This window comes from Equus przewalskii, chromosome 8 (assembly GCF_037783145.1).
Source record: "Equus przewalskii isolate Varuska chromosome 8, EquPr2, whole genome shotgun sequence".
NCBI lineage: Eukaryota > Metazoa > Chordata > Mammalia > Perissodactyla > Equidae > Equus > Equus przewalskii.
The window spans coordinates 54,435,307-54,450,468 of record NC_091838.1 but is presented as its reverse complement, the minus strand read 5'-3'; the positions used below and the strand labels follow the sequence as shown (position 1 = coordinate 54,450,468).

The 15,162-nt window shown below is 32.8% G+C and overlaps 1 protein-coding gene across 2 annotated transcripts in view; it reads right to left on the bottom strand.

The window, feature by feature from the left end:
- Positions 1-709: 709 nt before the first annotated feature.
- The window catches only part of EMC2 (ER membrane protein complex subunit 2), a 66,969-nt gene continuing 52,516 nt past the window's right edge, over positions 710-15,162 (bottom strand). For both annotated transcript variants that reach the window (XM_008519320.2, XM_008519321.2), the window contains 4 exons: positions 13,335-13,416; positions 12,401-12,511; positions 10,180-10,284; positions 710-1,120 (listed from right to left, as the gene is read on the bottom strand). In XM_008519320.2, coding sequence (XP_008517542.1) covers positions 1,034-1,120; positions 10,180-10,284; positions 12,401-12,511; positions 13,335-13,416 — 385 coding nt within the window. In that variant the 3' untranslated portion in view covers positions 710-1,033. The remainder of the gene's footprint in view (positions 1,121-10,179; positions 10,285-12,400; positions 12,512-13,334; positions 13,417-15,162) is intronic.

Genomic DNA, 15,162 nt, shown 5'->3' with positions numbered 1-15,162 from the left:
TGAACAACTGCCAATTTTAAACTGATTTGTATCTAAATAAAATTTTTAACTCTCAAAGTTCTTACCTATTAGAATATGCAAAATACTGTTAAGGTAGTATAATGGTTGTTTTTCACGAAAAACTTAAAAGGAAGAATAAATTCTAATTATTACTATGAAGTTAATGAGATATAAGAATTGTAAAAATTTTACTTCTAAAGATAGTTTAGATTTTCTTATTTTTCCCTAAAGTAAAAATAACAGCCACTGAAACCCCTCCCCTTTCATCCCTATTCTCTATGATCTCTAAATATTCTTTTATGTAATTTATAGTTAAACGTTCAATAAATATAACTTTCATAAAGGTTAAATTTGAGTATTTTAGCATGCATGAACTTTTAAGTATTTTATAGGTAAAAATCTCAATTATGTCCTATGGCAAAACAAAAATTTTACAAAGAGATATTGCTGAACTTCAAGGAATGACATATTTTAAGCAAGATTCATCAGAATAACATTATACCACATTAAACAACAGCCCACCAGAATGCAGAGTAAAATCCCACTTGACACTATAAAGAGAGTCAAAATCATCTGCCAGCATTTTGTTCCTGCGAGCTATGCATGCTATGTATTTCCTATTACCAAAAAAGGGAGTAAACTAGAAATTGAGTTCTAAAACAATACGTTCACTATTTGAGTATAACAAAAAGAATCTAGAATCTTCATATGCAAGTTTATTAAATCATCATGGTTTATTTAACAAGGTTATTTCTACATCAGATTGTGGTTTAAAAGCAGTAATATATGTGTGATATGAAGAGAATGATGTACAATCAATAAGAGTTTTATTAAGTCTCTCTTCCATGGACTTTCCCCATCTTCCTGCTTAGCAGTAAAAGGCATTTTTGGGTTTATATAAACACATTCTTTACAATTGCCTTCTTAACAGAAAACTAGTATATAAATAGCACTGGGCATTTAGTAAATAAATCACAGGCCAATAAGTTCAATTGGCAGTTGTGAAATGTAATGTGAAAGAGTTTTTGAAACCTTAAGACTGGGTGATCTGCAGTGTTTCCAACATGTCTTCGACTGCCTTAAGAGAGTATTTGGTTTCCTTCTTACTGCGACCTGCAAACTAATTTAAAAAAAATGCAATTAGACTCAATTTCAGTGGCAGCTTCAAAATCATAATCTTACCTTCACATTACTAATGAAAGTTAACGTTATCTATTTTATCACTAGCATGAAATCAAATATGTTCTTTCTCTTCAATAAACACAAAATATGAGTTTTAAGGACATTTTCACTAAGGTTTCATCTTTAGTTGAAGTGTACAAAAATTTCACTGCAAAATTGTCCAGGTTAAACACTTAAGTAGCATGATAATCTATAAAACCAAAGATTTGATTTTAAAACTATTCTAGGCCAGCCTGATGGCATAGTGGTTAAGTTCACATGCTCTACTTCGGCGGCCCAGGGTTCACAGGTTTGGATCCTGGGTGCAGACCTACACACTGCTCCATCAAGCCACGCTGTGGTGGCATCCCACATACAAAATAGAGGAAGACTGGCAATCTTCCTCAAGCAGAAAGAGGAAGATTGGCAACTGATGTTAGCTCAGGGCCAATCTTCCTCAGCAAAAAGAAAAAAAAAAACCTATCCCCTACACACCAGAAAACTTTTATGAAATAAAAAGCACAATTTATAAATGAAATTTAGCTTATAGAACATGGACCATTTCTACTTGTCTGGTCTCTAAACAAACTTTTATAATTTCAAACAGAGGTAAAATATAAAGTATTTTTTATTAAACATTTTAAAGTTGCAAGATATAGCTACAATTATTTACAGTAGGTCACAATTTTAAAAAATTTTCCAGATTTATTAGCCAACTAGATAATATCATGTTTCTGCAGCAAAGAGCTGCCAAATAAAATTCTATGCTACATATTAAAATGATGTAAACATGTTTTAGAACATGCATCTCTTGTTTATTAAGTTGTCATTTACTTTATAAAACCAAACTGAAATTGGATTTTATCATGAAAACAAAATATAATGCACTAAATACTGTCTTTGTATATTTAAAAGCAAATTCATGGCATATTATAAACTCAATATAGTGAATACAATCAGTGAGGGAAACATTGTTGAATACCCCATGCTGATTTCAAAGTGAGTTTTATAATTAGACTAACAATTTCCAAGATTTATCAGTTTTGATTTAACACTACAGCGTTACTAGATAACTAAGAGTTCCATGTGGGGCTAGGGAAAGTTTATTATATCTATGTTACTCTTTTTCCCCTGGTTAAGGTATTGATTAATATTTGCAATTAGCAACACATAGTATTCTCAAGTTAACATCTAAGCACTCAATACATTTTCAAGTAACTGATCTTTCCTTCAAATACCAATGCTGTCTTAAGTACTTAGTACTTGATTTATGATGTGTTCCTTCTCTTTCTTAATTAACTTAATTTGGCAAACTTCTCGTGACCTGTTGAGACAGATTACATGATCAAGCACAGGTAACATCATTGCTTCAGGAACTGCTAACCTGCTTCTGACCTCTCTGGCTGCAGCTTACCATTATGATTACCCTACTTCCTAAAGCATCAGTTTCTGCGGTTGAATCTTGATTTGATAGAGTAATTAAAGGAGATTTCTATAGGAAGTGCCAAGGAAAGATTCTCATAGAAATCAAGATCACTTTGCCTTTCATAAGACACTACTAATTTAAGGAATTCAAATGTTGCATATACAAGTCACAATTACAAAATATGGTAACAGCAACACCACATTCAAAACTTTGCTTTTTCATAATTTCCCATGGTGAGTAAAGGACGTGGGGTGTGCTTATTACTCACATTATCCTGCTAATAAATTCACTTTCACAAGGACAACCAAGAACAGAAAGCCTTTTCTTTTACCATGGCCTATCCAAAGTAAACAGGAATGGTTCTAATCAGATACTTAAAGGTCTAATTCTGAGAAAAAGCTTTGAAGGGCTGGGGGAGGGGGTACAAAATTGTATACTACCTAGTAACATTTACTCTACTTTTTTAAATAGCAAATAAAAATGAAAACTTTCTGTAAAGCTGAAGTCATAAGGATTTTAAAATACAGCACTTTTCTTGGTTTGTATCTAAACACATTAAAAATAATAATAAATATGAATGTGTAATTTTAAAAAATTTGCTAATCAAAAAATCACCTAAGATTGTGTCTCACTACTACTGACAACCAGTGCAATTTAGAATAAAACTAACTTATTTGTGTCAGAACAAATAAAAAGAAAGTTGGAAATATAAATCTATCACTTCAAATTTAGCCTGACATGCAATTATTTTGTCTATTCCAGAATTATATGGCAATTTAACTGATTAAGCCGGAATCCTATTTTTCCCTCAAATCATGATTTAATTTTCTATTTCCCAAAAGGATAGTAACAGAATCACCTCTGCAATCATAAATAACATATGGATCACTAGCACAGACAAATTTAACAGTGTACCAAAAAAGCATTTATCTGGAAAATTATTTGAGTAGGCTCACATTAAAGTTTTTCAAGAGCATTAATCAAACTTGCCTGCCTCTACTGAACATGCTAAACCAATTACCTAATTGAAGAGCAAATAGTAGCTATATTCTGTTTCATTATTAAGTAGAAACAAAGAAGGAAAAGCAGTTCTTAAAATCTCATTTTCTCTAATTTATAAATGCCTAGAAAAACATTACAATAAGGAACATTTATTATATACTTTATACATGTCTATATGCCTAGACATGAGTCACAAAGTTCTCAATTACATCCCAGAAATGTATCTAATTAATAAAATGTCAATTTCTGAAACTTATACTTTTCCACATTAATCACAAATTCTGCATTTTTGTTTTCATGGACTAGGTTTTGGTTAAGTAAACTCTTCCTTCATATTTCCCCATTGGATCTTAAAGAAAATACACCAGAAAGAACACTCAAATAATAAAAACTTATCAACTTCAAAGTCCAATGATTTATCCATTGTGATAACTGGGATGTAAGATAACTAAAATTTACCTTTATATAATTTACGGAAAATAATATGGGGGGATAACATAATAGGATGAATAAAATGAAATAATGGATAGATGAATCTCAGAAACATTATGCTGAGTGAAAGAAGCCAGGCACAAAAGAATACATAACCTATGATCTCATTTATATAAAGTTCTAGTATAGGCAAAACTAATTCATACCGATAAAAATCAAATCAGTGCTTGTCTGCAGTGCAGGGTAGTGCTGACTGCAAAGTGGCAGAAAGGAACTTTCTGGGGTGATGGAAATGCTGTATATCTTGAATGAGGTGGTGGTAAGAGGGGAGCATATATTTGTCAAAACTCAACTACACACTTAAAATGTGTGCACATTATTCTATAAATTATACCTCAATAAAGTGGATAAAAAGAGAAAAATAAACAAAAAGAGAAGGATGGGACTATGGAGGTATACAATAATGTAATAAATTGCTAAATGACCACATATTTCTCTCTCCATTGAGAGCTGAAGTACTGCATCCCCTACATCTGAAATGACCATGCGACTTGCTTTCCTCAATGAATATCAGCAACATGTGACACCACCAGTCTCAAAAAGCCCTTGCACACTGGAATTTGCTTGTTTGCTAATCTTGGAACCCTAAGACCACCACATGATTAAGTCCAAGTTAGTCTGCCAAATGACAGGCACAAGGCCCAGCACTCTCAGCTGACAGAAAGCCAACCGTCAGATATTTAAGTGAAGCCATCAACCACTAGCACGGGCAGAAATATAAATTAGACCAGTCGAGATTAGCAGAATTTCTCAACTGAGCCCAAGTCAAACAGCCTACCTACAGAATCAGAAGCAAGTCAGTCGTTATTTTAAACAACTAAGTTAGCAAAAGCCAATGGATATGAATATTTATGGAATCTAATTCACAGAAAGAGAATCCACAACCTCTGCTGAAAAAGCACAGAATACGAAAGCTTCAAAAACACCAAGAGATTTTATTTAAAATCTGTTACTGCTGTTTAGAGGCAAAATAAATTTTGTATGATGGGTGATTCCTAGTTGATGAGTACTGGAAGTTGCTATATAGAAACCTGACACGACAAACTGGGAAATGTGTTATCTTCCTGGAGTGGTATCCAAGGTGACAGAAACTGACAAAAATTCCTAATACTAGTCTTTCCTTTAGAGTCAAGAAAAGAAGGGGGCCGGTCCCGTGGGCGAGTGGTTAAGTTCGCTTGCTCTGCTATGGCGCCCAGGGTTTCGCTGGCTCGGATCCTGGGCACGGACATGGCACCATTCATCAGGCCACACTGAGGCGGCGTCCCACGTGCCACAACTAGAAGGACCCACAACCAAAATGTACAACTATGTACTGGGGGGATTTGGGGAGAAAAAGCAGAAATCAAAAAAAAAGAAAGAAAGAAAAAAGAAGATGGGCAACAGTTGTTAGCTCAGGTGTCAATCTTTAAGGAAAAAAAAAGATTGGCAACAGTTGTTAGCTCAAGGTGCCCATCTGAAAAAAAAAAAAGAAACGCAAAGGCAAATCATATCTTCAGTAAAGATGTGCAAAACATCTCTGGGGACTATGGAGTTTACAGTGCAAAACTCAAAGACTGAAGAGCACAAGTGACGCTATAAGAGCTCTTTCCAAAGAACATTGATAAAATAAGTCTGTGAAAAGAGAATGGAGCTAATAAGATACAATAGAATTTTCTTTTTCTTTTTTTTTTTTAAAGAGGATGGCAAGAAGAGCAAATATTACTAAGAATAGGGTTTGGATCTGTCAACAATGGCTTAAAATACTGAAGTGATGAATTTATGTCAAATGGTATAGGGCATCTCAAAAGCAGGGAAGGGCATGTTTGCCTGGTCTTATATTTCTGAAGAGACAGAGAGAAAGGAAAAAAAAAACCCAAAACAAAACAAAACTGAATTTAGTTACCATTCAGAGTTTTAGGTCTGAAATGAAAAGAGCAACAAGTGAGGGTAGGACATCAATTGTTCACATGAGAAAATAACTGAGAGGGAGTTGGAAACTATAATTACAGCCTCAGATACATTTATAATCTGACATCTCCTTTTACAGGCAGTATATTGAAGCCATTAAGAGCACCAACTTTGGAGTCAGACTGCCTGGTTCTGAAAACAGCTCTGTCATTAACCAGTTTTGTCACACTGGGAAACTTATTTAATCTTTCCACGATTTAACTTCCTCATTTATAAAACAGGAAAAATACCTAGTTTATAATAAATTGTCTATAAATGTTTGCTATTATAACTCTTATCGTTGTTATAATTGCAATGAACATAGCAGGCATGACAAAGTGAACTTAGAGCACATGATCAGTAAACACAATATAATGTGTATTACTATGATTTAGTGAAAATTATGTACAAACTTCTTTAATCCTCAGAAAACTTTTATTGTGTCCATCTTTCAGATAAAAGCTAGGGCCAGAGATAGTATGTAATTTATCCAAGGTCACATAGCTAATAAATGTCACAGCCAAACTTGGAAGTCAAACAATATGGATCTAGCATCTGTGTTCTTCGTTTAACTACTACATAGTACCAGCTTCCATGGAATGGGACTCATGACAGAATATGGAGATGGACAGAAACACTCTGGATAGCCACATGGGGGGAAACTGACCTCTATCTCACATCAGACATAAAAATCAGTTCCAAATGGACTGTGGATCTAAATGCGAAAAGGAGAAGGAAAAAAATTCTACAGACACGTATGATTATCTTTATGACTATGAATAGCAAATGATTTCTTAAACAGAACACAAAAAGCACAAACCATGAAGGAAATGAATAATTAAATTGAACATACTTAACTTCAGACCTTTTATTTAGCAAAATCATTTGAGAATAAAAGCCAGTAAGGAGTTGAAGAGATATGCTTCACATATAATGAACAAAGGGCTCATAATCAGAAAATTAAAAAACAAACTAAAATGTCATAAACCAATGAAAAAGATAAACTTCATGAAAGAGGATATCCAAATGGCCAATAAAGACGAAAAAGTATTCAGCCTCAGTGTTCACCAGGCATCAGGGATATGCAAAATAAAACCCCTACACATACACCAGAATGACCATAATTACAAAACTGACAGAACCAAGTGTTAATGAAGATGTGGAGTTACAAGAACTCTCAAACACTGCTGTTGGGACTATAAACAAATAATTTGAAAAATAAGCTTTATCTATTAAATAAATATACATACGTCCTATGACCCCGTATTTCCACTCAAAGGTATACAATCTTCAGAAGTACACGTACATGTACACCAAAAGACTTGTCAGCAATATTCATTGTAGTATTATTCATAATAGCCCCAAACAGGAAATAATCCAAACACCTATCAACAAATGATTAAAACTGTAGTATGTTCATAGACTACAGTATGATGAAAATGAATGAACTACAGACATAAACCAGGATAAATCTCATAAACGTAATAGTGAAATAGGCCAGACAAAAATGAATCCAAACTGCATAATTCCTTAAAGTTCAAAAAAATGCCAAAATCATGTGATTATAAATCAATACTCTTGGGGAGGATAAAAGAAGTAGAAATTGAGAGGAGGTACCACGAGAGCTTTGGGGTGCTGGAATGTTTCTATTTATTGACCTGGATACATTTACCTTGTATAATTCACTGAAATGTACATTTATGACTCGAGTTCTTTCTTCTATGTATGCTATAATTTAATAAAAATTGATTTTAAATATAGTCATACCATTGCAAAAAATGCACTGTGAATAGCTGTTTCTCAAAAATACCTAAAAAACAATGATGTAGTTTGCATACCATTAGTTTTATATTATCCAAGTCTTATCTTTCTTTCTCTCTCTCTCTCTTTCAGCTTATTGTGTGGAACCCCATTACAGATCTGAGCTAAGTTGAACTGCATTTGCAGAAGCACAGCCTAGCTAATAGTTATAAATATTCTGACTTACATGCCAACAGAACTAACATTATTATACATAATAAAAATACATAAAAGTGACTTTAAATGATCATGGGACACTGAATTTTTTAACCTCCCCAACTTTCTCCAACCAGGAGTAAAAACACAAAGAAACAAACAGCACCAAAACCAAAATGACAGAAAACAAGCCCAAGGAAGACATCTTCAAAAAACACATTGCAAGCAATCCTCCAAAACCCAAGAATATGGGTAGCAGGACACATAAAAGATCAACAGCTATGTTGCAGGAGCAATAGGAAGTAAAAGAAGACAACCTACTACTCTACAAGCCACAGAAATGAGAAAAGTACGAACTGATGAATCTGCAAATGACCTGCAAAAACAGGTCAGTCTCAAAGGCTCCAAATGAAACACAAGCATAAAAAATTGCATGCTAATGTGACATTAAACAAGTCTAACAGTCTAGGGCTTCAGAATCTCTGAAATATCCATGAAACACCCTGTTCCAGAAGGAAAAAAACCTTATACTCTGAATGAAAACTACCAGAAACTGAAACCAAACTCAACAGGGTAGGAACACTGGAGAGATGGTTGAGAAAAGGAGGGGTGAGGAAGGTAGCGATGCCCAGAGGCAGCAAATCCCAGAAGAAAAAAAAACTAATAATAAAAAGCAACATTCAAAACTGAGACAACATCTCAAAATTCAAGATCTATAGAGCTCTAGGGGCAGAAGAGAGACTGAAACCAGAAAATCTTTCTGAACTAGACCTACTTCCCAGAAAGACTGGATATACAGACTGGACAGAGCCCAGGAAAACCATCTCATTTAAATGTGGGGAATAAGAAAAAGAATACGAACTAACCCCATAAAAAACTATTACGGAGAAAAAAGAAGAAAATAAAATATAGAAAAGGATTTGAAAGAAAATGAATGATACAGGAGCTGGGAAAGGATAGCCAATAAACTTGTAATTGGAGACCTGAAAAAGAAAACTTAGGCAACCAAACTAAGAAATATTTAAAACTGTAATCTTTTTTAAAATTTTTTTTTTTTGAGGGAGATTAGCCCTGAGCTAACTACTGCCAATCCTCCTCTTTTCACTGAGGAAGACTGGCCCTGAGCTAACATCCATGCCCATCTTCCTCTACTTTATATGTGGGACACCTACCACAGCATGGGTTGCCACACGGTGCCATGTCCACACCCAGGATCCGAACCGGCGAACCCTAGGCTGCCGAAGCAGAACGTGTACACTTAACTGCTGAGCCACCGTGAATGTGAAAGGAGAAGGAAAAAAACTGGCCCCAAAACTGTAATTCTAAAAGCAACTTTTCTTGAAATAAAAGAGGACTGAATCCAGATATTGAAAGGGTCTATTATGTATTTGGGAAAATTGACCTCAGAATAATCAACAAAACATACTGTGGCAAAACTACTGGACTTTAAAGATCAAGAAAAAATCCCTTTGGGAAATCAGACAAAAAGTCTGTCATTTATTAGAGAAAGAAAATCAAGATGGCATCAGACTTCTTAACAGCAATATTTTATCCTAGAAAAAAATGGAACAATACGTTTAAGATACTTAAGTAAATGTAAGCCAAAGTTTGTATAAAAAGCCAAATTTTTCTTCAAATATAAAGACTATAGATAGTAAATTATAAACATGCAAGATATAAGAAGATACACTTTTCCATGAGCCCTTCCTGAAGAATCTCCTAGAGATGAGCTTCAAAAAACTCAGAAATGAGTGAAGAAGTTTCACATAAGATCTGACATGTAAGGAGTATACAGGAACTTTGTTATATAAAGTCGGGTTAGTTTACTTTTAGGCTTTTCTTCCTCCTTTATTACTTGAGAGACCTCTGATTAAACTACACTCATATACTGAATCTGCTTCTGAAGTGCATCATGCAACTTGTTTATTCTTGCTGGACTTTTAGAATTACTTTTTATTTGCCAAATGCAAAACTACTGAGATTTCCAGATGATAAGGCTAATTTATGGGGTCATAATAGCAACAGACATCTTTTAGGAAAAAAAAAATGTGATCCTATAACTACAAGTTAATTCTATATGGTTAAAACAGATTTGATAAAGGCCCTAAGGCTAAAAGTCCAACGACAGACATCTGTCTTTGTAGTCTGTAGAAACAAAAACAACTAAGGAAAACATTAACTGACCTATATGATAATATACAATTATCAATACTAACCTGATAAGCTCTGTTGATCTGACTAGCTGCCCAACTAGCATATTTCATATTGTCCTTTTTCATTTTTGCACTTGCTTTTGGATTAGAAGCAATATGACTTGCCGACTAAAAGCAAAAAGAAACATCAAAAACAAAATTATTTTTTTCTAGTCAAGATAATCAAAAACACATATGCAACAGTCAGTTTCAATGGGATGATAACAGTTTTAAAAATTGTACCAAAACAATTTTTAAAATAAAAATAAAGTTGAATGAAATTAGTATTTAGAGATGAAAATATATTTTAACATATAGAATAATCCAAAGTAATGTGAACAGAAACGATATCTTAAATAATATCTGAAATTATTTTGTAAGTTATCTACCAAGGCTCTTAAAGTAAAATTCCATTACCACTTAAGTACTTTAGAATATTACTGGTGTTATTTCTTGTTACTGAATTACTTCAGCTTTCCTGTCAGAACTATAGAATTATTGAATACTAATATAAGGAATTCCAAAAATAATTTAGTCCAACCCCTACCTTAACAGGTAAAAAGAAAATTTAAGTCCAATAGGAGTTATCTGACTTGACTAAAGCAAGTTAATGAAAGTCTTAGAAACAGAAAGAGATCCTCACTTTCAGTCTACTTTTCACCATACCAAGTATTTCCAAACTGTGTTCCATAGAACCAATTAGAGTCACTATAATTTGATCCACCTTCTCCTTTTCAAAAATGTATTTAAACAAGGGACTATTAATCTGAGATCCATGAAAGAATCTGTAAACCCCCAAAATCACATGCTAATTTTTAAGTGTGTATTTCTGGGGAGAGGAAGATATAACTTTTATCCTATTCTTAAATATATCTTATTCTTAAGGGGATCTGTCCATGTGACTCAAAAAAAAAAATGTTAAGGCTTTCTTCTATACCTAGCTTGTGTTACAGACTTTTCCCGTCTCCTCCTCTGTCAGTGAGGAATTTATATGCAAAATCTGATTCATATATCTCTATGTCTTTAATGTCACCTTTTTGATATGAATTTCAGCAAATGCAGTGTTAAGAGTATGACTGAGTCAACTGCCTAGGCTGGAATCCACCTCAATCACTTAGTAGTTCTGTGTCCATCCTTGGACAAATTAATTAGACCTCTCTGTGTTGTAGTTTCACTTTCTATGAGAGGGTGGTAATAACAGTACCTTCTTAAATAGGTGATGTGAGAATTTAATGATTTAAAACAAAAAATAGAGGTCAGAACAATGCCTGGCATATAAAGTGCTATGTATAAACTATTATTAATCATTTACTTATTATAGATCTTTAAAATTAGTATTGTTAACTTATTTGGTAAAAAGAGACACTGCTACTATTACTGTATCTCCAAGCTATTACACTTGGCACTGGCAGAATCCAGGAAAAATTTCTTAAAATTCCTTTGAACTGTTTTCCAATTATATTGTGCCATTCCTCTTCCAAAAATTATTTCATTTACGCTTCTTCCAGCTTCCGTTTCTGTAATCAATTCTTTTTCACTGAGCCCCAACAAGACATTCATCCAAAAGTTCATGAAAAGACTAGGATAAATTAAAATTTCAAAGAAGTGGACTACTAAAAAAAGCTTACTTTTCCAGTCATTCTGATTGCAGAGAAGGGCTCATTTTATATATATTTTAAAGCTCAGCAAGTTCTTCCTATTTCCTATATTCTTGTTAATTGACTTTTCTAAATCAGTCATTTGGCATACATATACAACAGAAATATTCAATTACATGCTTCCCACAAACAATTTCCACTATTTTTCTATACCATAAAAAATGTTTTAATTTGACATCAGAGATTTTATTTCTAACACGTCTCTTATTGGCACAGTTTAAAAACATCTCATACAACTATAATTTAAGTAAGAAATACAATAATGTTGGGCATAAACCCAAGAATATCAAAACAATTAAGAAATATGTAATATGGTTTGTATCTGTTATTACTTAATTTTATAAGGGCAGATTTCAATTCTAATACATTAAAAGATATTTTGCAATGAAATGTTAAACAGCTAGGATATATTAACATTCAAAAATAAAAGTGCCTTACAACCTATAGCTCATAATTAGCTAGAGCAAAAAAAATCATATTCTTACCAATGAAATACAAATATAAGAGGCAAGTAATTGGATGGGATAGTTAATGGATTTTAAATGACAGATTTCGTAAAATAACATTAAACATACACTTCAACTCACCATGTAAAGCCCAAACAAAGCTCTCATATTTCTGTTGTTCAGTTTCAATGCCTGTGCAAAATACTTTCTTGAAAGTTCGAGGTTTTCAAGTCCACCTTGGGTATATTTAACCTGTTAAAAATTGCAGAGTGCTGAAACCTGTTTATTTTACTACTTTGAAATATAGCATGTTTCATCATGCTACAGGCATTAGTAATTGAAACAGATATTCTGTAAACAAATGCAAGATGTTAAAAGACTTCATCTTAAAATTGTTAAAACTAATCTAAATTTTAAAGCATAACCTTCTCCAAAAAACTATTCTGTTCTATGAACATTAAAATCATTGAGTAGTTTTTAAAACAAAAATGCTGCCAATATAAAGAAGTCAGTATAATTTCTATTTCAAGTGCCTTGCAAATGCTTCACAATTTTATATATTCTATTACTAGCCTTACAAATCTAGACTTAGATACTAAATTGCCCTTTTCAAAGTTGCACTGACACTCCTTAATGATAAAGTCCTTCCAACTTTACAGCATTCAATTACACTGCTATTCTTAATAGTAAGCAAATAAAATAAATACTTTCTACTTCCCAAAACATTGACCTTAATACGAATTTCCTAGAATATGGATTTAAAAATCACAAACATTATAAACGTCTTGGAAACCAGTAAATGATGACAAGTGGGGAATAATTAATTCATAATTAGGAAAGAAAATAGTATAAAAAAATACAAAGAACTTCAGTTTTAAATACAAGCTTTTAATGGAGAAATCAGTAGTTCCATTACAGTATTAAAAATTTAAAACTTTTACTCCAAGTCAATTTACATCATATGTTTTAAATATTTATATATTTGCCGAACATTAAGGACCTATTTTTAGTTCCATAATAATACCCAACACCAACAACAAAAAAATCACATACAATTGTTTTTGAAAACACTTACTTCAGCATACTGCTGAGAGTATAAGTGGTTGTGTGGATTAGTCATCATAAGCTCCTCTAAACAAAAGGCTGCTTTAGCATAGCTGAAAAATATCAAGAGGAGAAATTAATTTTAAAAGTCACAAATTTTATCTTAGTTATACCTTAAGACAATTTAAAAACAATTTTAGTGACATCACATTTTATTCCCAAAATAATTTAAATAGTTTTATTAATAAAGTAGTTATCTTAAATACGAATTATGCTAATTTTTTTAATGAAATGAATAAACAAACAGAGGTCTAAATCCTAAAGCAGCCTATGAACAATCAATAGGTATTACATTTTTAAAACTGGGTCAGTATTATGACATCCAAACATTATTAACAACATAGGCTTTCAGACCTAGGATGAGGTTACATATAAAATAACTTCTGGTCCACTGATCATTTACTAAAATATTTAAATAGCTAAAGGGTAGGAAGGAAACAAATATTTTATTAAATACTCTCTATTCAGTAAAAATCCTTTACAGACATATATTTAACAACATATTCTATTAAAAAGACTTTTCATTACATAAGTTTACTGTCAAATACAAAATCATAATGAAGCTATAAATTTCCAAACTCATGAAAAATAGATCAACTTAGCGGTTTAGATACGCACTCTACTTAATTTAATCATGTTGTAGAGAAACAAAAATCTTGCTGAAAACCTGAAGACAAAAATGCTGCAAAAGGTTCTAGAAAAATGGCTTTACATCATGTGACTCTAATTCTCCTTAATGTATTTCCTATGTTTAAAGCATATGAATGTCCTCAGTATTTACAGAAAAGCCTAAGAACACAGGTGTTGTAAGATTTATTTCCAATGAGGAGGTGATAACAGTACCCAACAGAAAAAGGCTACCTAAGAGTTATTTTTGGCTTTTGTCACCAATATACAAAGGTACCTATCTTTACACTAATGTCTGATGTACTTACTTTTCAAAATATACATGTTGCAGTTTCACACATGTGTACTGACTACTAGTAGGTAACTTTTATTACCTACTTATTATGTATCATGCACTACTCTAGGTGTGTAATATGTGTTAACTCATTTAATCCTACCAAAGCACTAGGAAGAAGGAAATTCTCACCATTCTATAGTTGAGAACACTGAGGCACAGAGATGTAAACTGAAACTCAGGCTGTGCCACTCCAGATAGCCTACACTCTTAACCGCTAAGCATACTGCCTATATGCACTACACACCACAGTGAAAAATCATGGTGTTGACAGTAGTGATGAAGATGTGAATGGTAACATAAAAATGGGTACAGCAATCAAACCCAAAGGGCCCAAGGAACCAAAAACACCCTGCAGATTACCCAAAAACCACAGCATTTTAGATTTATGAATGACCTTATATACAGATTCTCAAAGATCATGCAGCTATGTAGCCCTTTTCATTTTTATATCCAAAATGTCACACTGGTTTTTGACATAGGACAAGTACATAATAAACGATTGAATAAATGATTGAATAAATATCTAGAACAAAAGCATTATGGCCACCTATTTATTTATTATTCCATAAGAGAAGGGAAAAGGGTCTCTACCTCAAAGACGCAACTTCATCAAAAAGACAGCTCCCGTGTAAATTCGTTCCCTTAACTAGGATGATGCCAAAAATTCAACATAATGCTAAGAATAAATATCCTTAGAGATTTAAATGGGTCGAGCACAACTGTGACTCTGGTTCATATAAGGCATAAAGTAAGATAAAACGGGCAGGTACAGTTTCTACTGAAAAATGAATGCCAAGATATTTTTCTCAGAAATGATTTAGCATCACATATAAGA